The sequence below is a fragment of the Globicephala melas genome, chromosome 8 (genome assembly GCF_963455315.2).
Source record: "Globicephala melas chromosome 8, mGloMel1.2, whole genome shotgun sequence".
In the NCBI taxonomy this organism is placed as follows: Eukaryota; Metazoa; Chordata; class Mammalia; order Artiodactyla; family Delphinidae; genus Globicephala; species Globicephala melas.
The window spans coordinates 16,376,394-16,403,084 of record NC_083321.1 but is presented as its reverse complement, the minus strand read 5'-3'; the positions used below and the strand labels follow the sequence as shown (position 1 = coordinate 16,403,084).

At 36.1% G+C, this 26,691-nt stretch overlaps 1 protein-coding gene across 2 annotated transcripts in view; it reads left to right on the top strand.

The window, feature by feature from the left end:
- TTC17 (tetratricopeptide repeat domain 17) overlaps window positions 1–26,691 on the top strand; it is a 155,183-nt gene that overhangs the window by 24,592 nt on the left and 103,900 nt on the right. For both annotated transcript variants that reach the window (XM_030864648.3, XM_030864646.3), the window contains exons 2-8: window positions 2,345–2,434; window positions 13,728–13,897; window positions 15,022–15,133; window positions 15,365–15,496; window positions 25,165–25,274; window positions 25,852–25,996; window positions 26,448–26,587. In XM_030864648.3, coding sequence (XP_030720508.1) covers window positions 2,345–2,434; window positions 13,728–13,897; window positions 15,022–15,133; window positions 15,365–15,496; window positions 25,165–25,274; window positions 25,852–25,996; window positions 26,448–26,587 — 899 coding nt within the window. The remainder of the gene's footprint in view (window positions 1–2,344; window positions 2,435–13,727; window positions 13,898–15,021; window positions 15,134–15,364; window positions 15,497–25,164; window positions 25,275–25,851; window positions 25,997–26,447; window positions 26,588–26,691) is intronic.

Here is a 26,691-nt window from a genome sequence, read left to right as displayed (position 1 = left end):
ACCGCAAAAAATAATAATAAATAAATAAATAAATCAAGAGAGATGTATTAAATCACTACCTCTCGATGTCTGAGATACAATGAAAAGAGAAGCAAAAGCTTCCACACCTCATTGAGAAACACCTAGCGTTTTGCTTGTAGGCCTTTGCCAGGTTTGACTGTTTGATAGAGGAGATTCACAGCTCAAGTGGTCAACTATAGGCCTTGCTATTATATTTTTAGTGCCTTTTAAGTTCAGACTGCAGTTTTAATGTTAATTCCAGTATAGTAGGAAGGCCAGGGGAAGCACTGAAGGGATTTTGTCATAAAAGAGAGACCACGGGAGATTGTAATTATCCATAACTGCATAATGATGATTATGTAGTTCAGACAATTGCAATGAAAGTATGAGTGGAAGTTAGTCCAGACTAGCATCTCTTTTTCTTGTGGCATCTCTGAGATGATAGAATGAGGAAAGGCAGATGAGTTTTATATGCAGTCACCCAACATCGCCCAGTGTTATTGTGCATATTATTAAAGTAACCATTGAACTTATTTCATGTTGTTTTTATTCCCTCTTTTTAAATATTTATTTATGTATTCTCTTGGCCATGCCGCACAGCTTGTAGGATCTTAGTTCCCCAACCAGGGATTGAACCTGCACCCTGGAAGTGAAAGCACCAAGTCCTACCCACTGGACCATCAGGGAATTCCCATTCCTTCTTTTTAAATTTTTGTTTTTTAAATAGACTTGCATTCACCAAGGTCTAAGCAAGGCTATCTTTTGCACTTAAAAAGCTAGTTCTAAAATTAATTGAGCTGATGTCAAGGTCTTAGAGATTATAGAAAGATTCTTAGAGATGTTATGGAAAACCCCGAATGAACTTTTTGGCCAACCCGGTAGTTTCTTCTCAAAGTAGGACTTCTTGAAGAGCTAGTTTATAATTTGACAGTCTAACACTAAGGGATAGCAGGAACTTCATTTCATCTCTTAGACTCCAAGGCCACTGTCCTAGATTTTCTTGAAATTCAAAAAACCCCATGTGTGTTGTTTTTTCCTTATTATAAACATATTATGTGTGTATTATAGACAATTTAAAAATATACAAGTTTATAGGGCTTCCCTGGTGGCACAGTGGTTGAGAGTCCGCCTGCCAATGTAGGGGACATGGGTTCGTGCCCCGGTCCGGGAGGATCCCACGTGCCGCGGAGCGGCTGGGCCTGTGGGCCATGGCTGCTAAGCCTGCGCGTCGGGAGCCTGTGCTCCACAATGCGAGAGGCCACAACAGTGAGAGGCCCGTGTACCGCAAAATAAATAAATAAATACAAGTGTATAAAGTAAAAGATATAAATGTGCCTCTCTTCTTAATCCCACTTCCCCAAAGAAATCACTGTAAACCAACTTAGTTTTGTGCATATACAGACATGTATATGTTTATATCTATAAAAATGTAATTTCTTAAAAAAAGTATAGCATACTTATTATTCTTCATTACTTTTAGTTAATTATACATTGTGAACATCTTTCCATGATAGTAGATCTCATTTTTCTGTATCCCATTCCACTGGACAGTGGCTTTCTCTGTTCCCTCATTGCTGGACTTAGGTTTGTTGGGTCTTTTGTTTGTTTGTTTTTTGCAGCTAAAGGTAATACAGTGAGCAGCCTTGTATATATCTTTGCCCCTTTAAAGAACGCCTATAGGATAGCTTCCTAGAATTTATATTCCTAGGTCAGAGGATATGTACTTTAAAAATTTTGATATATGTTGTCAAAGAACCCTCCAAATAATAAGTTTATAAGCCTGCTACCAGCATATGAGGGTTCATTTTTCCTACATATTCAACAACATAGTTGCTTGTTTATGATTCAGAAACAGGAATTGTAAACTGTAAGTCTCAAGGTTATTTTATATTATCTCTGATTTACGGCTTCTGCAAATAGCCTGAAAAATAGATGCTTTTCGTATTTTTCTTTTTATTGCCGCCAGACCTGTTCAGATATGGAATGTGCTATCAAGACAAAGCAATCTATTTTTATTAGTATAGATATAAAATATATTTTAAGGAATTTACTTTATCATTCATTTCCAAATACTTCTCTTCTTGAATATTTCTTACATGACTAGTCAAATCAGAATATTCACTTTGAAAGCTTGCTCTTTCAAGTTGGAGTTCAAGGGACAGCTATTGAACCTCTCATTCTCTTTGCCGAAATTTACATGTCATCACTTTTGAAATAAATACCCCTTGAGTTTACTGAGCACCTAACACTGATTATAATGGTGATCAAACAATAATTTAAGGCATATCCAAAGAAACGTTAATGAAATCTGAGCTTTATTTATCTATTGTTTGCTTGCTTGCAGGTGGATTCACCTATGAACTTGAAGCATCCCCATGACTTAGTCATATTAATGAGACAAGAAACAACAGTTAACTACCTCAAAGAACTGGAGGTGAGGCAACTGGACATGTCATATGCAGCTGATACTTGTTGCACTTCACAGGAGCTGTTGTGTTCAAAGAACAAGTAAAGCATGCTATTTCTTAAATCTTCTGACTTTTACAGGAATATTCAACTTGTAGATTGTCCTTTTTTTTTTTTTTTTTTAAATCAGAATGCCATTTGAGCAATAGTAAGAGAAACAGACTACCAGAGCCTGGGTTTTATGTCTCGTTTTTGTTTTATTTTTTTATGATTACCTTTTGTTTATTTTTTTAATACAGCAGGTTCTTATTAGTTATCTATTTTATACATATTAATATATACATGTCAATCCCAATCGCCCAATTCATCCCACCACCACCAACCCCCCTCCGCCCCACTTTCCCCCCTTGGTGTCCATACGTTTGTTCTCTACATCTGTCTCTATTTCTTCCTTGTAAACTGGTTCATCTGAACCATTTTTCTAGATTCCACATGTATGTGTTAATATACGATATTTGTTTTTCTCTTTTATGCCTCGTTCTTGACTCACTATATCCTTGAACAAAGTTTCCATGTATAAATTTTACCATCAAGCATGAAAAGGCATTATCTCAGGATATACTTGGAAGGAGAATTTGCATAAAATATCAAAAGGAAGAATGGTTTGAATACCTCATAAAAATATAATTTTGTTAATTCCCAGGTAGTAAAAACTAGGGTCTGGTATTTTGTGTTCTTATGATTGAGGTGAAGAGCATTCATCAATTTGCATCTTGAAAACTTTTTTTTTTCATTTTTATTTTATATTGGAGTATAGTTGATTAACAATGTTGTGTTAGTTTCAGGTGTACAGCAGAGTGATTCAGGTATACATATACATATAGCTGTTCTTTTTCAAATTCCTTACCCACACCTTGAAAACTTGATATTTATTAGTGCTAATAAAATCTGACCTTTTTGTTTCTATCATTGACCTTTTTGTTTCTTTGTTTCTTTTTGTTTCTATCATCTGACCTTTTTGTTTCTATCATCGATTTTCATAAACTGAAAAGAGTATTAACAAAAGTAGCAAAGAGTATTAACTATTTAAAAAATATTTTCTTTTTTCTCTCATAAAACCTGTTCTTAAAAGTTACAGTGTAAATTGAATCCAAATTTTAAGGAAACTTTAAGTTGCAGAAAAAGTAACCCAATTTGCAAAATAAGATTTAGAAAATTATTGGGAATTATAAGAGTCAGAGTCTTTGAGCGCTAGAAGGAATCATAAAGGTGATCCTCATTTTAGAAGCAAGGAAACAATTAGACCTAAAGACAGTGAATTGCCTGATTTTCACAAAACAAGTTATGGCAGAACCAGAGGCAAACGCCTTATCTCTTGACTTAAACCAAAGGTAAAACCAGGTAGCCTTTCATTTTCTAGTTAATGTAAAAGTTCTGAATTTCACTTACATAAATTCAAACTGGTACATTTATCAACAGCAGTAGTTATAATTGTATATTTTTTAAATTTCTGTAAATTAAGAAGGAGAAGCTTTTAGCACATACTAACCAGCTGTGTATAGGTAGTAGCACTTTAGGAATATTTATAAAACTTGAACACCTCACCATTTTTTAAATAGTATCTCACCTTGTTCCTACCAGTTTTGTCACTTATAAATTTGGAAATGTTGATTTTTATGAATACTAGGAAAAAGACAGTAGATATATTTATTGGGCTTCATGCTTGGAAGCTTAAACACAGTGTTCAGAAAGATGCAGTGGTGCAGAAAGTAGTTTTTATTTTCAGATGCATAGACACCATTATATATGTTTATTGTTATCTCTCTAAGCGGCAGTATTATTTAATCTAAAGAAAGGAGTCTTAAATTAGAGTATGTGTAGGGGGAAAATGCCATTTACCAAGTCATTGAAAATGCAAATGAAAAATATTGACTCCACCAATTTTTGGTTAAGGTAGTGTAATGAGTCTATACTTAGTACTTAGTTTTTACTTCTGCTCCATATACATAGCAATGACAGATAAAAAACAAAACAGAAATCAAAATAAAATATAATCAGGCCTAAACACAACATAAATATCTCCATAGACCAGAAATAGAACAAAACACTAAGTTGAGAATGTAGCTGAAACTGTAAACCTGCTGGTCTCAAAGGCCAGGAACAGGCTCTGGTGTCTGGTTGTTCATTTCTGTGGAATAAAGGAGATGACAATATTTCGTGCAAGATAAAGGAAGATAACCAAATTCACTACTGCTCGAAGACTAGGATGGAGCTTGAAAAGAGTCTGGTGGGGAAAAAAAAAAAAGCAGGAAGAAAAAACAAAACCTAATGACCAAAAAACAAACCAAACCATCCAGTGGTTCAATAATTGCATCTTCAATTTACTGAACACCATTTCAGGGTAGAATATTACTTTGGAGTAGAAACTCTAAACTAAAATTATGTGATGTGATTTTGGGCTTGGGATCTGGATAGAACCTGGAAGCAACTACAAAACTGTTAGACACAGGAGATGATCATGGAGTAGTTGGGAAGAGACAGACAGATAGGGAGAGGGGGTGAAGGTTGATTCCAAGATTTTTGACCTGAGCGACTGATGTTGGATGGTGTTGGTGTTAGCTGAGATATAGAAGACTGAAGGAGGTGTAGACTGGGGAGGAGTTTAGCTTTGGTATATTAAGTTTGAGATACCTATTAGGCATCTAAGTGGAGACACTGAGTGAGGAGTTGGTTCTTCTAGTGTGGACTCCTGGGTAAAGGTCTGAGCTAGAGGGATAAATTTGTTATGCCTTGACATAGACATAAAGCCATGAGACTAGGTAATACAGTTTGTCTACAAAGTAGTGACAACTGGATGACTTCTTAGATAGCAAAAGACAGTGGAGGAATAGCATCAAAGTGTTAAGTCTAGAATTTTGTATTCTTTTAAATATAATATTTTATATTCTCTTAAACCATCATTCAAGAGTGAGGACAAAGCAGTTTTCTGACATACACAGACAGTTTACTAACCACAGACCCTCACTTAAAAAAAAAAATTAAGTCCTTCTGCAAGAAGAAAAGTAAATCCAGTGGAAGTGCATAGGATGTGTAATGGTGAGTAAAAACATTGATGAAAAAGTTGCTAAATTTATTTATTTATTTTCTGTGTTTAAAAAGGTAAAACTAAATAAAATTACCAGTCTATAGGTGGGTTGGGGCATGCTCAATGATTACTTAAAGCATATTAACTCTTTTGTTATATTCAGGAGGCAAAAATAACTGAATAAATTAAAATCCTGTTGGAAAATGTATAGGTATACATATTAAAAATTTAAGAATATCGCCACCTTTCAGAAGTCTTGCCAAAAGAAATATAAATCTAATCAAACCACAGTATAATTTGCTTTTCACTATAATTGGTTTCTTTTGTCATTTTATATATTCTGTGTATTTAAAAGATTATTCTAAGAAAGGGTTTGTAGGCTTCATCAGACTGCCAAAGAAGTCCATGACATGAAAAAGTTAAGAATCCCTGGATTCTGGTGTCAGTATTCAGGAAATACAGAGGACAGAGGAACATGTTAAACCTGTGGGATGCAGTCAGTAAAATCTTGTAGAGTAATAAACTCTACAGGATAAGTGACCCAATTTCTTTCTCAAATAAATTACAGGAATTAAAAAAAATGAAATAGAGGGGTAACCGGAAGATTAAAAGAGACTTAAAAGACAATTCAACCAATTGCAGTGTGTGTGTACCTTACTGAATTTTGACTCAAACAAATTGTATTTTAAAATAAAGAGGGAAGAAACAGTTGGGAATGAACACAGACTGGATATGTAATATTAAGGAATTACTATTTTTTGCATGTGATAATGGTGTTGTGGTATTATTTTTTTTTAAAGAGAATCTTTCAGAATCATACTGAAATATTTACTGATGAAAAACTTAACCAAAACAAGAGTGAGGACAGTAACCAAAATAATGGAAATGCAATCTATAGTTTTCAAACCTTACAAACAAAGAGAAGATACAGGAGGAGGGGAGGGAATGTAGAAAGTGTATCAAAACTGTATCAGGGGCTTCCCTGGAGGCACAGTTGTTGAGAGTCTGCCTGCCGATGCAGGGGACACGGGTTCGTGCCCTGGTCTGGGAAGATCCCACGTGCCGCGGAGCGGCTAGGCCCATGAGCCATGGCCGCTGAGCCTGCACATCCGGAGCCAGTGCTCCGCAACAGGAGAGGCCACAACAGTGAGAGGCCCGCGTACTGCAAAAAAAAAAAAAAAAAAAGTGTATCAGGCAGGAAATGAGAAAAAAGCAGCAAAGAAAAAGTAAGATAAACAGAAAACACAAAATAATATGGTGAAAATAAATCCATAAGATCATCAATCACAATAAATATAAACAGATTAAACAAACTGATTAAAACGTGGAATATCAGATTGGATTTCTTATTTAGTTTAGCTGTATAGTACATATGAGAAATATACCTACAACAGCCTCGATATTGCCATTCTCAGTACCTGAGGGAAAAGAAAGAACATGGTGAAGCATACACTGGCTCTAAAAATGCTTCCCTCTAGAAGGCTCAGATGATGCTTCTCATGTTACATTGACCAAAGGAAGTCATATTGGTCACATTGGAGTCTAGCAGAACAGTGATGTAGAATTCTCTTGTAAAGAGGGGCACAAATTTGTTAATAGTAATACAGTCTACCCCAATAATTATAACAGGATAACATTTCATACCCATGAGATTGACATAAATTAAAAAGTAGGACACAGAGGGCAGACAGCAGAAGCAAGAAGAACTACAGTCCTGCAGCCTGTGGAACAAAAACCACATTCACAAAAAGATGGACAAGATGAAAAGGCAGAGGGCTGTGTACCAGATGAAGGAACAAGATAAAACCCCAGAAAAACAACTAAAAGAAGTGGAGATAGGCAAACTTCTAGAAAAAGAATTCAGAATAATGATAGTGAAGATGACCCAGGACCTCGGGAAAAGAATAGAGGCAAAGCGAGAGGATGGAAGAAATGTTTAACAAAGACCTAGAAGAATTAAAGAACAAACAAACATAGATGAAAAATACAATAACTGAAACAAATACTACATTAGAAGAATCAATAGCAGAATAACTGAGGCAGAAGAACAGATAAGTGACCTGGAAGACAGAATGGTGGAATTCACTGCTGTGGAACAGAATAAAGAAAAAAGAATGAAAAGAAATGAAGACAGACTAAGACCTCTGGGACAACATTAAATGCAACAACATTCGCATTATAGGGGTCCCAGAAGGAGAAGAGAGGGAGAAAGGACCAGAGAAAATATTTGAAGAGATTACAGTCGAAAACTTTCCTAACATGGGAAAAGAAATAGCCACCCAAGTGCAGGAAGCGCAGCGAATTCCATACAGGATAAACCCAAGGAGAAACATGCCGAGACACATAGTAATCAAATTGGCAAATATTAAAGACAAAGAAAAATTATTGAAAGCAGCAAGGCAAAAACGACAAATAACATACAAGGGAACTCCCATAAGATTAACAGCTGATTTCTCAGCAGAAACTCTACAAGCCAGAAGGGAGTGGCATAATATACTTAAAGTGATGAAAGGGAAGAAACTACAACCAAGATTACTCTACCCAGCGAGGATCTCATTCATATTCAATGGAGAAATCAGAAGGTTTACAGACAAGCAAAAGCTAAGAAAATTCAGCACCACCAAACCAGCTCTACAACAAATGCTAAAGGAACTTCTCTAAGTGGGAAACACAAGAGAAGAAAAGGACCTACAAAAACAAACCCGAAACAATTAAGAAAATGGTCATAGGAACAAACATACCGATAATTACCTTAAACGTGAATGATTAAATGCTCCAACCAAAAGGCACAGGCTTGCTGAATGGATACAAAACAAGACCCATATATATGCTGTCTACAAGAGACCCACTTCAGACCTAGGGACACATACAGACTGAAAGTGAGTGGATGGAAAAAGATATTCTATGCAAATGGAAATCAAAAGAAAGCTGGAGTAGCAATACTCATATCAGGTAAAATAGACTTTAAAATAATGTTACAAGAGACAAGGAAGGAAACTACATACTGATCAAGGGATCAATCTAAGAAGATATTACAATTATAAATATATATGCACCCAACATAGGACCACCTCAATACATAAGGCAACTCCTAAAAGCTATAAAAGAGGAAATCGACAGTAACACAATAATAGTGGAGGACTTTAACACCTCACTTACACCAACAGACAGATCATCCAAAATGAAAATAAATAAAGAAACAGAAGCTTTAAATGACACAATAGACCAGATAGATTTAATTGATACTTATAGGACATTCCATCCAAAGACAGCAGATTATACTTTCTTCTCGAGTACGCATGGAACATTCTCCAGGATAGATCACATCTTCAGGCACAAATCAAGCCTCAGTAAATTTAAGAAAATTGAAATCATATCACGCATCTTTTCTGACCACAACGCTATGAGATTAGAAATCAACATGGAAAAAAATAGAAAACACACAAATACACAGAGGCTAAACAATATGTTACTAAATGACCAAGAGATCACTGAAGAAATCAAAGAGGAAATCAAAAAATACCTAGAGACAAATGGCAATGAAAACAAGATGATCCAAAACCTAGAGGATGCAGCAAAAGCAGTTCTAAGAGGGAAGTTTATAGCTACACAAGCCTACCTCAAGAAACAAGAAAAATCTCAAGTAAACAATCTAACCTTACACCTAAAGGAACTAGAGAAAAAGGAACAAACAAAACCCAAAGTTAGCAGAAGGAAAGAAATCATATAGATCAGAGCAGAAATAAATGAAATAGAAACAAAACACTAGCAAAGATCAATAAAACTAAAAGCTGGTTCTTTGAGAAGGTAAACAAAATTGATAAACCATTAGCCAGACTCATCAAGAAAAAGAGGGAGAGGACTCAAATCAATAAAATTAGATAAAAAAGAAAAGTTACAACAGACACCACAGAAATACAAACCATCCTAAGAGACTACTAAAGCAACTCTATGCCAATAAAATGGACAACCTGGAAGAAATGGACAAATTCTTAGAAAGGTGTAACCTTCCAAGACTGAACCAGGAAGAAACAGAAAGTAATCACAAGTAATGATATTGAAATCACAAGTAATGAAATTTAAACTGTGATTAAAAATCTTCCAACAAACAAAAATCCAGGACCAGATGGCTTCACAGGTGAATTCTGTTAAACATTTAGACAAGAGCTAACACCCATCCTTCTAAAACTCTTCCAAAAAATTGCAGAGGAAGGAACACTCCCAAACTCATTCTATGAGGCCACCATCACTCTGATATCAAAACCAGACAAAGATACTACAAAAAAAGAGAATTACAGACCAATATCACTGATGAATGTAGAGGCAAAAATCCTCAACAAAATACTAGCAAACAGAATCCAAAAACGTATTAAAAGGATCATACACCATGATCAAGTGGGATTTATCCCAGGGATGCAAGGATTCTTCAATATATGCAAATCAATCAATGTGATACACCATATTAACAAATTGAAGAATAAGAACCATATGATCATCTCAATAGACACAGAAAAAGCTTTTGACAAAATTCAGCACCCATTTATGATAAAAACTCTCCAGAAAGTGGACATAGTGGGAACCTACCTCAACATAATGAAGGCCATATATGACAAACCCACAGCAAACATCATCTCAATGGTTAAAAACTGAAAGCATTTCCTCTAAGCTCAGGAACAAGACAAGGATGTCCATTTTCACCACAATTATTCAACATAGTCATGGAAGTCCTAGCCACAGCAATCAGACAAGAAAAAGAAATAAAACGAATACTAATTGGAAAAGAAGAAATAAAAGTGTCACTCTTTGCAGATGACATGATACTATACATAGAGAATCCTAAAGATGTCACCAGAAAACTACTAGAGCTAATCAATGAATTTGGTAAAGTTGCAGGATACAAAATTAATGCACAGAAATCTCTTGCATTCCTATACACTAATGATGAAAAATCTGAAAGAGAAATTAAGGAAATGCTCCCATTTACCATTGCAACAGAAAGTATAAAATACCAAGGAATAAACCTACCTAGGGAGACAAAAGACCTCTATGCAGAAAACTATAAGACACTGATGAAAGAAATTAAAGATGATACCAACAGATGGAGAGATATATCATGTTCTTGGATTGGAAGAATCAATACTGTGAAAATGACTATACTACCCAAGCAATCTATAGATTCAATGCAATCCCTATCAAATTACCAATGGCATTTTTTACAGAACTAGAACAAATCATCTTAAAATTTGTATGGAGACACAAAAAACCCCGAAGAGCCAAAGCAGTCTTGAGGGAAAAAAACGGAGCTGGAGGCATCAGACTCCCTGACTTCAGACTATACTACAAAGCTACAGCAATCAAGACAGTTTGGTGTTGGCAAAAAACAGAAACATAGATCAATGGAACAAGATAGAAAGCCCAGAGATAAAGCCACGCACCTATGGTCAACTAATCTATGACAAAGGAGACAAAGACATACAATGGAGAAAAGACAGTCTCTTCAATAAGTGGTTTTGGGATAACTGGACAGCTACAAGTAAAAGAATGAAATCAGAATACTCCCTAACACCACAGAAAAAAAGAAACTAAAAATGCATTCGATACCTAAGTGTAAGACCAGACACTATAAAACTCTTAGAGGTAAACATAGGAAGAACACTCTTTGACATAAATCACAGCAAGATCTTTTTTGATCCACCTCCTTGATTAATGGAAATAAAAACAAAAATAAACCAATGGGACCTAATGAAACTTCAAAGCTTTTGCACAGGAAAGGAAACCGTAAACAAGACGAAAAGAGAACCCTCAGAATGGGAGAAAATATTTGCAAACGAATCAATGGACAAAGGATTAATCTCCAAAATAGATAAACCGCTCCTGCAGCTCAATATTAAAAAAACAAACAACCCAATCCAAAAATGGGCAGAAGACCTAAATAGACATTTCTTCAAAGAAGACATACAGATGGCCAAGAAGCACATGAAAAGCTGCTCAACATCACTAATAGTTAGAGAAATGTGAATCAAAACTACAAGGAGGTATCACCTCACACCAGTTAGAATGGGCATCATCAGAAAATCTACAAACAACAAATGCTGGAGAGGGTGTGGAGAAAAGGGAACCCTCTTGTACTGTTGGTGGGAATGTAAATTGATACAGCCACTATGGAGAACAGTATGGAGCTTCTTTAAAAAAGTAAAAATAGGATTACCATATGACCAGCAATCCCACTACTGGGCACATACCCAGAGAAAACTATTATTCAAAAAGACACATGCACTCCAGTGTTCCTTGCAGCACTGTTTACGATAGCCAGGTCATGGAAGCAACCTAAATGCCCATCGACAGACTAATGGATAAAGAAGTTGTGGTACATATATACAGTGGAATATTACTCAGCCATAAAAAGGAATGGAATTGAGTCATTTGTTGAGACGTGGATGGATCTAGAGACTGTCCTACAGAGTGAAGTAAGTCAGAAAGAGAAAAATATTGTATATTAACGCATGTATGTGGAACCTAGAAAAATGGTACAGATGAACCAGTTTGCAGGGCAGAAGTTGAGACACAGATGTAGAGAACAACGTATGGACACCAAGGGGTGAAAACTGCAGGTGGGTGGCGGTGGTGGTGTGCTGAATTGGGCAGTTGGGATTGACATGTATACACTGATATGTATAAAATTGATGACTAATAAGAACTTGCTGTATAAAAAAAATTCAAAATTTTTTTTAAAAAGTAGGACAAAACCAAATGTTGGTAAGTTCATGGGGAGATGGATATTATCCTAATCTGTTGGTAGAATTCTAGTTTTTATAACCACTTTGAAGAGCAGATTGACGGTGACTAAATAAACTGAAAATGTATCCCATACAGCCCCATATTTTTCTCCTACTGGAACTCTTACACAATGACAGTTTTATAAGAATACCGTGGCACATTTAATACCAAAAAATATTTAAAAAGAAGCAACCTAATGATTTACAGGAAAATAAATACTTTTTTTTTTTTTTTTTTTTTTTGAGGTACGCGGGCCTCTCACTGTTGTGGCCTCTCCTGTTGCGGAGCACAGGCTCCGGACGTGCAGGCTCAGCAGCCATGGCTCATGGGACTAGCCGCTCCGCGGCATGTGGGATCCTCCTGTACCAGGGCACGAACCCGTGTCCCGTGCATCGGCAGGTGGACTCTCAACCACTGCGCCACCAGGGAAGCCCCAAATAAATACATTTTTATACATCCGGTAGAATGAAAAATTTAGAGCTTTACCGACCAATGTAGATAAATGTCAAAAACATAATATTAAGTTAAAAAAAAAAGAAAGTTGTAGAATAATACATACAGTATGATAGTATTCATATAAAATTTCAAAATTTGCAAAGCAATGCTGTATGTTGATTTTGGAGATATAGCTGTAAATATATCTATGTATAAAGTAATATTTTAAGAAAAGTAGGGCAATATAGTAATATTTTATGAAAATATACATGAAAATGATGCATAAATCATTCAGGATAGTGGTAACTTTTGTTCTTTTAATTAATTAATTATTTATTTATTCTCTTGGCTGCACCGCACAGCTTGTGGGGTCTTAGTTCCCCAACCAGGGACTGAACCCAGGCCATGGAAGTGAAAGCTCCAAGTCCTAACCACTGGACCACAGGGGCATTCCCAGGATAGCGGTAACTTTTAGAAGTGAGAGAGGGATCTCAAAGGCAGTTAAGAGGGGCTTCAACTATTTTTTTTTTCTTGTAGAAAAATCTGGAGTATGGCCAAATGTTAAGATAGATAGGGTGGTGGAAACATGGCTGTTAATAATTCCTCTGTATGTTTGGGGAAAAAATGTCAGTGGCAGGAATTCCCCTGGAACACTAGTTACTTCAGGTAGCACTATCAATGCGCTAGATGTCTTCAAGGACTGAAATATGATGTGTTTGGACAATTCAAGGTACTTCTAATTGCTGAGCTATTCTGTGCCAGTTAAGTTGATAGATGTAGCTTTATAGATAGTCAGAGATCATATCATAAGGCACTCATGTGCCAGTATTATAAATGTCATGTTCTGTTACTTTCTGTATATGGACACCTGTTTCGAGAAGCTTATTTATGTCAACTAGCGTAACCCAGGGCATATTTTGATTTCTCTGACTTGTTCAACACATTAAATTCTCCTTTCTCTTACATGGTATCTAGGTTGAAATATTAGAAAAATCCTTTTGTGTTCTTATTTTCTTCTCAACAGAAGCAGTTAGTTGCTCAAAAAATTCATATAGAAGAGAATGAGGACAGAGATACAGGACTGGAACAGAGACATAATAAAGAGGATCCAGACTGCATCAAAGCCAAGGTACCCTTAGGGGACCTAGATCTGTATGATGGCACATACATAACTTTGGAGAGCAAAGATATCAGGTAAAGAAATTCTCTTTCCAAAAATAAAGTACGTCTTCCTGAACACACCTTTCTCGAATCAATTAGAAATTATTTCTCTAATGAGAAAAAGCTTCAATCACTGTTGACTTTATTGAAATTTGAAAGTTCAAAATGTGTAGTATGTACAGAATTCTTACAAATCAATTAAAAGTATTTAATACCACAGTGGAAAATTGAACAATTTATGGTAAAAAAATGCAAATGGCCAATAAACACGTGGAAAAAATATTTCTCAATAATGATCAGATAAGTGCATACTAAGACGTATTTTTCTTCTCTCAAACTGAAAAAAATGTTTAAAAATCAATAACTGGTAAAAATGTAGAAAGACTATATAGAAGTGTAAACTGGTTTAACATTTCTAGAAAGAGTTAAGCAGTGTTATATTAGCTTTTGAAAAGTCCACAGTCTTTTTTTAAAATTAATTAATTAATTTGTTTGTTTTTGGCTGCGTTGGGTCTTCATTGCTGTGCGTGGGCTTTCTCTAGTTGTGGCGAGCGGGGGCTACTCTTCTTTGCAGTGCGCGGGCTTCTTTTTGCAGAGCACAGGCTCTAGGCATGCGGGCTTCAGTAGTTGTGGCTCACGAGTTCTAGAGCACAGGCTCAGTAGTTGGGGCGCACAGGCTTAGTTGCTCCGTGGCATCCCGGACCAGGGCTCGAACCCATGTCCTCTGCACTGGCAGGCAGATTCTTAACCACTGTGCCACCGGGGAAGTCCAGAGTCCACAGTCTTAACGGTTTGTGACTTACCTATTTTCTCCCTAACCATTTTTTTTTTTTAATTTATTTGGCTGCTCTGGGTCTTAGTTGTGGCACGCGGGATCTTTGTTGCAGCGTGCAGGATCTTTCAGTTGCGGCATGCATGTGGGATCTTGTTCCCTGACCAGGGATCGAACCCCAGGCCCTCCCTAACTCTTGATATATCTCCTTTAAGTTGAGCTCTCAGAAAATTTTGCTCTAACAACAGCTCTATGAAAAAAGTATGCATGTTGACTAATATTGGTTGTAAAGTGAGATGCTTTGAGAATATGATTTAATTAGGGAAAAATTGGACATATCTTCACTTTTCATTCATTCATTACTTCTTGCCTCTTGATATTTTAGCCCTGAAGATTATATAGACACAGAATCTCCTGTCCCTCCAGACCCTGAGCAGCCTGATTGTACTAAAATTCTAGAACTTCCATATAGTATACATGCTTTTCAGCACTTGCGAGTAAGTAGAGAAATTTGGGGGGTTTTGTTTGTTTTCATTTTTTTCTTTAATCTCTTGCTTATACATACTTTTTCTTTCTTCTCTTCTTCCAAACAGCTTTATAATTTAACAAACATCTCCTATTTCTTAAAATTCCTTCAAATTAAATGCCATAAGATACCAAATTATTTGTGATTTCTATTGTCTTATAATCTCCTTTTTCTGTTTTTTTCTATTTTTTCTTCTCTTCAGGGTGTACAAGAGAGAGTTAATCTTTCTGCACCTCTACTACCTAAAGAAGATCCAATCTTCACATATCTATCTAAACGGTTAGGAAGGAGTATAGATGACATAGGTCACCTCATTCATGAAGGCCTGCAGAAGGTAAGTCGTAAATGACTTAAAGAGCCCGGAGGCCCTGTGTGAACAGAAGATATTTTTCTCTCAGAAAATACCTACCTAGCTTGTTTTTGTCTAGAGAGTGATTTTAAATCATGATTACAGTAATATAAACTGTATAGTTCAAAGTTAGAGAGAAGCATTGATAATCCAGTCCCCTTTACCAGGACAAGATGCTGAAAAGTTTTATTTAAACTAATTCACAAAACAACAAATTATAAACTAATATAAGCAACAGGGCTTATAAGCTAGATTATATATTTTGAGTGTGAAAGAACATTAACATTAGTGTCTTCGATACATGTCTACACACAGGAAATACATAGATTATCACTGTTCTCTGAACAGGTAAAAGAATCACCACTAACAATAAAATCTTCATGTAATTTTAAGGGAACATCTACTTTAAAATGATGAAATGGGGAATTATATAACAGGACCCAAGAATTTAAAGGTATCATTCAGGATAACATATGGGAATTCAGAAAATAGTTTTTGCTCTTCTCTGTGCCTAAGGAGATTTGTAAAATGCAGGCTAGTTTCTAAGCACTATTATAGTGGTACTAAGTAAAATGTGTAATTGTAACATTTATATACAGTTTACTCAAATATATATTTATATGTTTATTCAAATGCATTATATATTATAGGATTATTTTTGTAGCTAAGTTACCTTCTTCATATTGTTTTTCTGAAGGTAATGTAAAATATTGCATCCCCAGAATTGATAAGTAATAAGGAAAAACTGGCCTGGGATTTAAGATGTCGTTCAGAGAATTGTTAGTTGAAAGTAGATCATCGTGGTAAATGCTCTATAGAAAATTAAAATAGAGGGTAATTGAGCGGCTTCTTTAGGTTGAGCAGTTGGGGTTATCCTCTCCGGAAAGATGAAATTTAAGCTGATACTTGAATGACAAGAAGGAACCAAAAGTCAAAGATCAAGGAAGAACATTCTAGGCTGAAGAGTGAACAAAGGCCCTGAAGCCTTAATGAGCTTGGTAGTATATTAGTTAGCTCAGGCTGCCATCACAAAATACCACAGACTGTGTGGCTTAAACAACAGAAATCTATTTCTCACAGTCTGGAGGCTGGAAAGTCCAAGATCATGTTGCTGGCTGATTTGGTTCCTGGTGAGGACTCACCTTCTGGCTGTGTCCTCACATGGCTTCTTCTCAGTGTGTACATGGGGAGGGAGGGAGGGAGAGATAGAGAGATAAATCTTCCTCTTATAAGGGGACTGGCCCTATTGGATTTTTAACCTTTATCACCTCTTCAGAGGCCCTATCTTCACATATAGTCACGTTGAGGGTTAGGGCGTCCATATATGAATGGTTAGAAACACATTCAGTATATAACAAGTGTTATGTAATTAAATTCAGGTCAGTATGGCTGGAGCTTGGTGAGAAAAGGGAGGATGATAGGGAATGAAGCCAAAGAAGTAGACCAGGGCCAGACTATGTGGGGCTCTGAAAGCCAAAGTTAGGACTTTGAATTTTATTACAAGTGTGCTGAGAAGCTGGAGCAGACGAGTAACATAATTTAATTAGTACTTTTTAAGGTGCACTCTCAAACTTATATGGAGAAAGGACTAAAGGAGGCCAAAATTCGAAATAGACCATTAGAAGGCTAGTGCAGTAACTCGAGAGAGATGAAGATGGTTTGGACTAGAAGGATTGGTAGTGGAAATGGAGGAAGTTAAACTATTTCAGGAAATGTTTAGAAGTTTAGAAGCTGATTAATTAGATATGGGGAATGAGAGAAAAAGAGGAATCAAGGGTAATTCCTTAATTTTTGGCTTGAGCAACTTGGAGGAGCAGGGTTGGGGTGAGAGAAGATGAGATAGAGTTCTGTTTTGGTCAAGTTAAATCTGAAATACCTATATGAGTCTGGAATTCCAGTAGAGGTCAGAGCTGGGTATGTAGATAGAGAATAATTGTTAAGTAGGGAGTTTCTGTAGCCGTGGGATTACATATGGTCATCTGGAGAAGAGTGAAGTTTGAGAAGAAGTCCTGGGTCCTCCTACATTATCTGTCAAGCAGAGGGTGAAGGGCCAGCAGAAAAGATCCAAAGGATGTCCAGAAGGATGTGATATCCTAAGAGCCAAGGGAAAAAATGTGTTCAAAAGAGAGAGAATAATTAATAGTGACATTTGAACATTTATAGATTAGAGTGTAGATTTTATGAGAAATCTTTTTTTTATTTTGAATTTTATTTTATTTTTTATACAGCAGGTTCTTATTAGTTATCTATTTTATACATATTAGTGTATACACGTCAATCCCAATCTCCCAATTCATCACACCCCCACCCCCACCGCCACTTTCCCCCTTGGTGTACATATGTTTGTTCTCTACATCTGTGTCTCTCTTTGTGCCCTGCAAACTGGTTCATGTGTACCATTTTTCTAGATGCCACATATATACGTTAATTAATATACGATACTTGTTTTTCTCTTTCTGACTTACGTCACTCTATATGACAGTCTCTAGATCCATCCACGTCTCTAAAAATGACCCAATTTCGTTCATTTTATGGCTGAGTAATATTCCATTGTATATACGTACCACATCTTCTTTATCCATTCATCTGTTGATGGGCATTCAGGTTGCTTCCATGACCTGCCTATTGTAAATAGTGCTGCAAGGAACATTGGGGTGCATGTGTCTTTTTGAATTATAGTTTTCTGTGGGTATATGCCCAGTAGTGGGATCACTGGATCATATGGTAATTCTATTTTTAGTTTTTTAAGGAACCTCCATACTGTTCTCCACAGTGGCTGTATCAATTTACATTGCCACCAACAGTGCAAGAGGGTTCCCTTTTCTCCACACCCTCTCCAGCATTTGTTGTTTGTAGATTTTCTGATGATGCCCATTCTAACTGGTGTGAGGTGATACCTCATTGTAGTTTTGATATGCATTTCTCTAATAATTAGTGATGTTGAGCAGCTTTTTGTGTGCTTCTCGGCCATCTGTATGTCTTCTTTGGAGAAATGTCTATTTAGGTCTTCTGCCCACTTTTTCATTGGGTTGTTTGTTTTTTTAATATTGAGCTGCATGAGCTGTTTAAATATTTTGGAGATTAATCCTTTGTCCATTGATTCGTTTGCAAATATTTTCTCCCATTCTGAGGGTTGTCTTTTCGTCTTGTTTGTAGTTTCCTTTGCTTTGCAAAAGCTTTGAAGTTTCATTAGGTCCCATTTGTTTATTTTTGTTTTTATTTCCATTACTCTAGGAGGTGGGTCAAAAAAGATCTTGCTGTGATTTATGTCAGAGTGTTCTTCCTATGTTTTCCTCTAAGAGTTTTATAGTGTCTGGTCTTACATTTAGGTCTCTAATCCATTTTGAGTTTATCTCTGTGTATGGTGTTAGGGAGTGTTCTAATTTCATTCCTTTACATGTAGCTGTCCAGTTTTCCCAGCACCACTTACTGAAGAGAGTGTCTTTTCTCCATTGTATATCCTTGCCTCCTTTGTCATTGATTAGTTGACCATAGATGTATGGGTTTATCTCTGGGCATTCTATCCTGTTCCATTGATCTGTATTTGTTTTTGTACCAGTACCATATTATCTTGATTACTGTAGCCTTGTAGTATTGTCTGTAGTCAGGGAGTCTGATTCCTCCAGCTCCGTTTTTTTCCCTCAAGACTGCTTTGGCTATTCAGGGTCTTTTGTTCCTCCATACAAATTTTAAGGGTTTTTTTTCTAGTTCTGTAAAAAATACCACTGGTAATTTGATAGGGATTGCATTGAATCTGTAGGTTGCTTTGGGTAGTATAGTCATCTTCACAATATTGAGTCTTCCAATTCAAGAACATGGTATATTTCTCCATCTGTTTTTGTCATCGTTGATTTCTTTCATCAGTGTCTTATAGTTTTCTGAGTACAGGTCTTTTACCTCCTTAGGTAGGTTTAGTCCTGGGTATTTTATTCTTTTTCTTGCAGTGGTGATTGGAATTGTTTCCTTAATTCCTCTTTCTGATCCTTCGTTGTTAGTGTGTAGGAATGCAAGAGATTTCTGTGCATTAATTATGTATCCTGCAACTTTACCAAGTTCATTGATTAGCTCTAGTAGTTTTCTGGTGGCATCTTTAAGATTCTCTACATATAGTATCATGTCATCTGCAAACAATGACAGTTTTACTTCATTCCCAATTTGTATTCCATTTATTTCTTTTTCTTCTCTGATTGCCATGGCTAGGACTTCCAAGACTATATTGAATAATAGTGGTGAGAGTGGACATCCATGCCTTGTTCCTGATCTTAGAGGAAATGCTTTCAATTTTTCACCATTGAGAATGATGTTTGCTGTGGGTTTGTCATATATGGCCTTTATTATGTTGAGGTAGGTTCCCTTTGTGCCCACTTTCTGGAGAGTTTTTATCATAAATGGTGCTGAATTTTGTCATAAGCTTTTTCTGCATCTGTTAAGATGATCATATGGTTCTTATTCTTCAATTTGTTAATATGGTGTATCACATTGATTTGCGTATATTGAAGAATCCTTGCATCCCTGGGATGAATCCCACTTGATCATGGTGTATGATCGTTTTATTGTGTTCTTGGATTTTGTTTGCTAGTATTTTGTTGTGGATTTTTGCATCTATATTCACCAGTGATATTGGTCTGTAATTTTCTTTTTTTGTGGTATCTTTGTCTGGTTTTGGTATCAGGGTGATGGTGGCCTCATAGAATGAGTTTGGGAGTGTTCCTTCCTCTGCAGTTTTTTGGAAGAGTTTGAGAAGGATGGTTGTTAGTTCTTCTCTAAATGTTTGATAGAATTCAACTGTGAAGCCATCTGGTCCTGGATTTTTGTTTGTTGGAAGATTTTTAATCAGTTTCAATTTCATTACTTGTGACTGGTCTCTTCATATTTTCTGTTTCTTCCTGGTTCCGTCTTGGAAGGTTACACCTTTCTAAGAATTTGTCCATTTCTTCCAGGTTGTCCATTTTATTGGCATAGAGTTGCTTGTAGTAGTCTCTTAGGATGCTTTGTATTTCTGTGGTGTCTGTTGTAACTTCTCTTCTTTCATTTCTAATTTTATTGATTTGAGTCCTCTCCCGATTTTTCTTGATGAGTCTGGATAATGGCTTATCAATTTTGTTTATCTTCTCAAAGAACCAACTTTTAGTTTTATTGATCTTTGCTGTTGTTTGCTTTATTTCTATTTCATTTATTTCTGTTCTGATCTTTATGATTTCTTTCCTTCTACTAGCTTTTGGTTTTGTTTGTTCTTCTTTCTCTAGTTCCTTTGGGTGTAAGGTTAGATTCTTTATTTGAGATTTTTCTTGTTTCTTGAGGTAGGCTTGTATTGCTATAAACTTCCCTCTTAGAACTGCTTTTACTGCATCCCGTAGATTTTGGATCATCATGTTTTCATTGTCATTTGTCTTTAGGTATTTTTTGGTTTCCTCTTTGATTTCTTCAGTGATCTCTTGGTTATTTAGTAATGTATTGTTTAGCTTCTATGTGTTTGTGTTTTTTACGTTTTTTTCCCCTGTAACTGATTTCTAATTTGATAGCGTTGTTGTCAGAAACGATGCTTGATATGATTTCAGTTTTTTTAAATTTACCAAGGCTTGATTTGTGACCCAAGATGTGATCTATCCTGGAGAATGTTCCATATGCACTTGAGAAGAAAGTGTAATCTGCTGTTTTTGGATGGAAAGTCCTATAAATATCAATTAAATCTATCTGTTCCATTGTGTCATTTAAAGCTTGTGTTTCCTTATTAATTTTTTGTTTGGTTGATCTGTCCATTGGTGTAAGTGAGGTTTTAAAATCCCCCACTATTATTGTGTTACTGTTGGGTTACTTTTTTATAGCTGTTAGCAGTTGCCTTATGTATTGAGGTGCTACCATGTTGGGTGCATATATATTTGTTATTGTTATATCTTCTTCTTGGATTGATCCCTTGATCATTATGTAGTATCCTTCCTTGTCTCTTGTGACAATCTTTTTTTTTTAAAGTCTATTTTACCTGATATGAGTATTGCTACTCCAGCTTTCTTTTGATTTCCATTTGCATGGAATATCTATTTCTATCCCCTCACTTTCAGTCTGTATGTGTCCCTAGGTCTGACATGGGTCTCCTGTAGACATTATATATATGGGTCTTGTTTTTGTATCTGTTAAGTGAGCCTGTGTCTTTTGATTGGAGCATTTAATCCATTCACGTTTAAGGTAATTATCAATATGTTTGTTCCTGTTACCATTTTCTTAATTGTTATAGGTTTGTTTTTGTATGTCCTTTTCTTCTGTTGTGTTTCCCACTTAGAGAAGTTCCTTTAGCGTTTGTTGTTGAGCTGGTTTGTTGGTGTTGAATTCTCGTAGCTTCTACTTGTCTGTAGAGCTTTTGATTTCTCCGTTGAATCTGAATGAGATCCTTGCTGGGGAGAGTAACCTTGGTTTTAGGTTCTTCCCTTTCATCACTTTAAATAAGTCATGCCACTCGCTTCTGGCTTGTAGAGTTTCTCCTGAGAGATCAGCTGTTAACCTTACGGGAGTTCCTTTGTATGTTATTTGTCATTTTTCCCTTGAGGCTTTCAATAATTTTTCTTTGTCTTTAAATTTTGTCAGTTTGATTACTGTGTGTCCCGGTGTGTTTCTTCTTGGGTTTAACCTGTCTGGGGCTCTCTGTGCTTCCTGGACTTGGGTGTCTATTTCTTTTCCCATGTTAGGGAAGTTTTCAACTATAATCTCTTCAGATATTTTCTCGGTCCTTTCTCTCTTCTCCTTCTGAGACCCCTATAATGCGAATGTTGTTGCGTTTAATATTGTCCCCAAGATCTCTTAGGGTGTCTTCATTTCTTTTCATTCTGTTTTCTTTATTCTGTTCCGCAGCAGTGAATTCCACCATTCTATCTTCCAGGTCACTCCTCCATTCTTCTGCCTCAGTTATTCTGCTATTGATTCCTTCTAGTGTATTTTTCATTTCAGTTATTGTATTGTTCATTTCTGTTTGTTTGTTCTTTAATTCTTCTAGGTGTTTCTTCTTTAATTCTTGTAGTCTTCGTTAAACATTTCTTGCATCTTCTCAATCTTTGCCTCCATTCTTTTTTGAGATCCTGGATCATCTTGACTATCATTATTCTGAATTCTTTTTCTGGAAGGTTGCCTATCTCCACTTCATTTAGTTTTTTTCCTATGGTTTTATCTTATTCCTTCATCTGGTACAAAGTCCTCTGTCTTTTCATTCTGTCTATCCTTCTGTGAATGTGGTTTTCCTTCCACAGGCTGCAGAATTGTAGTTCTTCTTGCTTCTGCTGTCTGCCCTCTCTTTAAATTAATCTAGGGACTTCCCTGGTGGTGCAGTGCTTTAGAATCCACCTGCCAAGGCAGGGGACACAGGTTTGATCCCTGGTCCAGGGGCAAGAAATCTTATAGATTTTTATTTAAAGATTTATTTTTCTCTTTGAATATACTATGATGAGTAGAGTATTCTGCTTATCATGATGCTTTTAGTAGTTCATGTAGAATTTTTAATTTTTATATATGTATTTTTAAAAATAAAGTTATTTATTTATTTTTAGCTGCGTTGGGTCTTCGTTGCTGCGCGTGCGCTTTCTCTAGTTGCAGTGAGTGGGAGCTACTCTTCAATGCAGCGCCTGGGCTTCTTATTGCAGTGGCTTCTCTTTGTTGTGGAACACAGGCTCTAGGCACGCAGGCTTCAGTAGTTGTAGCTTGCAGGCTCTAGAGTGCATGCTCAGTCGTTGTGGTGCACGGGCTTTGTTGCTCTGAAGCACGTGGGATCTTCCCAGACCATGGGTCAAACCCATGCCCCCTGCATTGGCAGGGAGATCATGTAGAATTTTTAATTGATCTTTTTGTCCCAATTCACAATATAAGGTTTAAAAATAAGAGATTAAAAATCATTTGTTGATTTAAAGGAAAACTTTCTCAAAAGGCTACTAAAAAGGCGACTGAAGCCTAAGTCATAAGTCAAGTGTGAAAGAATATAGTATTCTGTAACCAGCTACACTTAGTGCTAAAGTCTTTCATTGCAGCACTCAAGAATCATATTTTTTCCTTGAAGATAGAATACTTAAGGATGCTTAGTAAAGAATTATACTAGTTTTAATCTTTTTTTCTTAATATTTATTTATTTGGTTGTGCCAAGTCTTAGTTGCAGCTGGTGGGCTCCTTAGTTGCGGCCCCAGGGCTTCTTAGTTGTGGCTCCAGGGCTCCTTAATTGTGGCATACAAAGTTTTAGTTGCGGCATGCATGTGGGATCTAGTTCCCTGACCAGGGATCGAACCCAGGCCCCCTGCGTTGGGACCTCAGCGTCTTATCCACTGCACCACCAGAGAATCCCATACTAGTTTTAGTCTTAAAGATAACTTTTTAAAATAAAATAATTGGTCCTTAAAAAAAAAAAAAAGCTATATAAAAATGTAAAAGGAAATTAAAAATTATAATTTAAAAAGTCAGAGATAATTGCTGTTTTATATATTTTTGGAGTTTTATTTTTACATATCTTTATAGTTAAAACTTTATTCTCATAGGATAAATTTTTTAGTGAAATTTTGGGATGAAAGGATAATCACATTTTTAAGCCTTTTCAAATACGTATTGTCAAATTGTCCCCCAGCGATGCTGTACTAACCCAATATTTCTACACTTAATATCTGAAGTTAGTATACACTGTAGCCAATAGTGAATACTGGCATTCTTTCTAATCTTTGCTAATTTTTAAAAGGAAAACTTGTAGCTCTTTATTTCCTTTGTTGTTGTTGTTAAGTTTTTCGCCTGCTAAGTAGTCATTGTTTCATATTTTTGAATTGTCCATGTTTTTGGCCCTTGTTCTTTTGGTTTTTGGTTTCTCTGTTTAGATTTTTTATGAGGTAGCTACACATTAAGTGTTGGCTGTCATATGTTTTTCCCATTTTATCTTAAACTTTATGACTTTTTTTCCATGCTGAATTTGATATTTCTTTCTTGGGTTTACACTTACATTGAGTTTTTGACATGATTCAGTTTAGTCTTATGACCTCTGTGTGGTTGAAATTTAGTATATGTTAGGGGACAAAAAATGCAAGCCACAAAAGGAGAAAACCTGTCTGAACTTCTGTTTAATTTGACTAAATAATGCACTTATTACTACATACTAAAGACTTACTTTTTAGCAGTGTGAAGGTCTGAGTTAGTTTCTGAACACACACGAGGAAATGACAAACGTTTACCTTTCACAAAAGCATAAGCCTTTCATTTGTTTACATACATACCTTCATTCAGATGTTAAATAAATAGGAAATTTTGCAATATGTTAATTTCAGGAATTTCATGTTAGAACAACTAGCATTTCTAAGTAGGTTAGATCCTGACTTCTAAAGTCCTGAAACAGGGCCCAAGTTGTGATCACTTGGTGGGATTTTTCGGCTTTATTTCCCCTTTGGAAGATAGTCTGGGGTTGGACTGTCCCTGTGTTTAGATCACACCTTAATACACCTGATCAACTAATGATCAGAATGCTGTCTTGACAGGGATAGTTTATTTGTACTTTGTCCTCTGCTTTGTCGCTACTGTAATGAGTCTTGATTTTCTTCATCAGTTTCAGACCAGACAGAGTGTAAAGGTGCTCATTTTGAACATTCTGAGTTGAAGAAACTATCTTGAGTTATATTTGGTTGTCATTTTATTTGTTTAACTTCTAGAACTCTTCCTCGTGGGTGCTGTATAACATGGCTTCATTTTACTGGAGAATAAAGAATGAGCCGTATCAAGTAGTGGAATGTGCTATGCGAGCCCTTCACTTCTCATCCAGGTAGGATTCCTCCTCTTCTGGACCTCCTGATTTTCCATGTAACTCAGGACTGTTAAAATACATAAAAAACAAGAAGAGGAAGCATTGTGTTGTACTTGCATTCTCCTCCATCCCTGTTGCAATTAGTCCCATCACAAAAATGTTAGATGTCAAAGAGTTCAAAGTGATGATGGCATAACATACTTCTGATTTCTGTTAAGGAAAAATATATAATGTAGATGCCCTCTGATTCACTTGAGACTTGAAACTAGGGAAATTGGTTGGAGGAACTATCAGAAATTAAATTATTCTCAAAGCAAATATAAGCCCTAAATACATTTTAAAAGCATAAAATCTCTGCCAGACCTTATTTTTGTGGCAAAATTTGTAGTTATCAGATTGAGTAAGCACCGTCAATTATGTAAAATTAAACATTAGGATTTTCTTAAATTATTTTCCCCATCTGTAAGTAAACTCAAAGTTATTTTCCTAAGCTCAATAACTTTGAATGTAATTTGCCCTTGTCAGGTAGTTATAGGCAATTGTGGAGCACATGCTTCTTTCCTGGCATCTAATTACATCTTCCCTTCTCTTTTAGGCACAATAAAGACATTGCCCTGGTCAACTTGGCGAATGTTCTGCACAGAGCACACTTCTCTGCTGATGCTGCTGTCGTGGTCCACGCAGCTCTGGACGACAGTGACTTCTTCACTAGCTATTACACTTTAGGAAATATATATGCAGTAAATACAACTTTTTTTTTACGTGAACCAATCCAGTTGCTGTTTTCTTTCTTTCTTTCTTTCTTTCTTTTTTTCCAATAAAAAAATACCCTTTTCCCTTCTTTTGGTCCAAACAAGGGGATAGAAAGGAAGAAATTAAGGGAAAAAAACTTCATAGCAATAATGAATCATAAGTGTTTTAGCCTCTTCACAAAAAAGAAAATAATCGAATTGATACGAATATTATTTTCCTTTAGCATACTCTTCTTAAAATAGCAGTACTTCCAATTGAACCATCCTGTATAGCATTGCTGCATGTTATGGAGATTTGACTACTGATCGAAATAATCTTCACTGTATGAGATTTAGTGTGATCTCATAAATCATAAGGGGATTTGGACGGATACAACCAGGCTAACCATTTCCCCCCCTTTGTTTGTGTATGTGTGTGTGTTTGTTTTTGTCTCTTCAGATGCTTGGGGAGTATAACCACTCAGTGCTCTGTTATGACCATGCTTTACAGGCTAAACCTGGGTTTGAGCAAGCTATAAAGAGGAAGCATGCTGTCCTGTGTCAGCAAAAACTCGAGCAGAAACTGGAAGCTCAACATAGGTAACTAGGAGAAAAAATTACTGAAGCACCAATACTGTAGAACCTTAGGTTAGACTTGTGTAGGGTGATATCAGTGTTAATTTGTTCATTAGAATTAAGAAAAA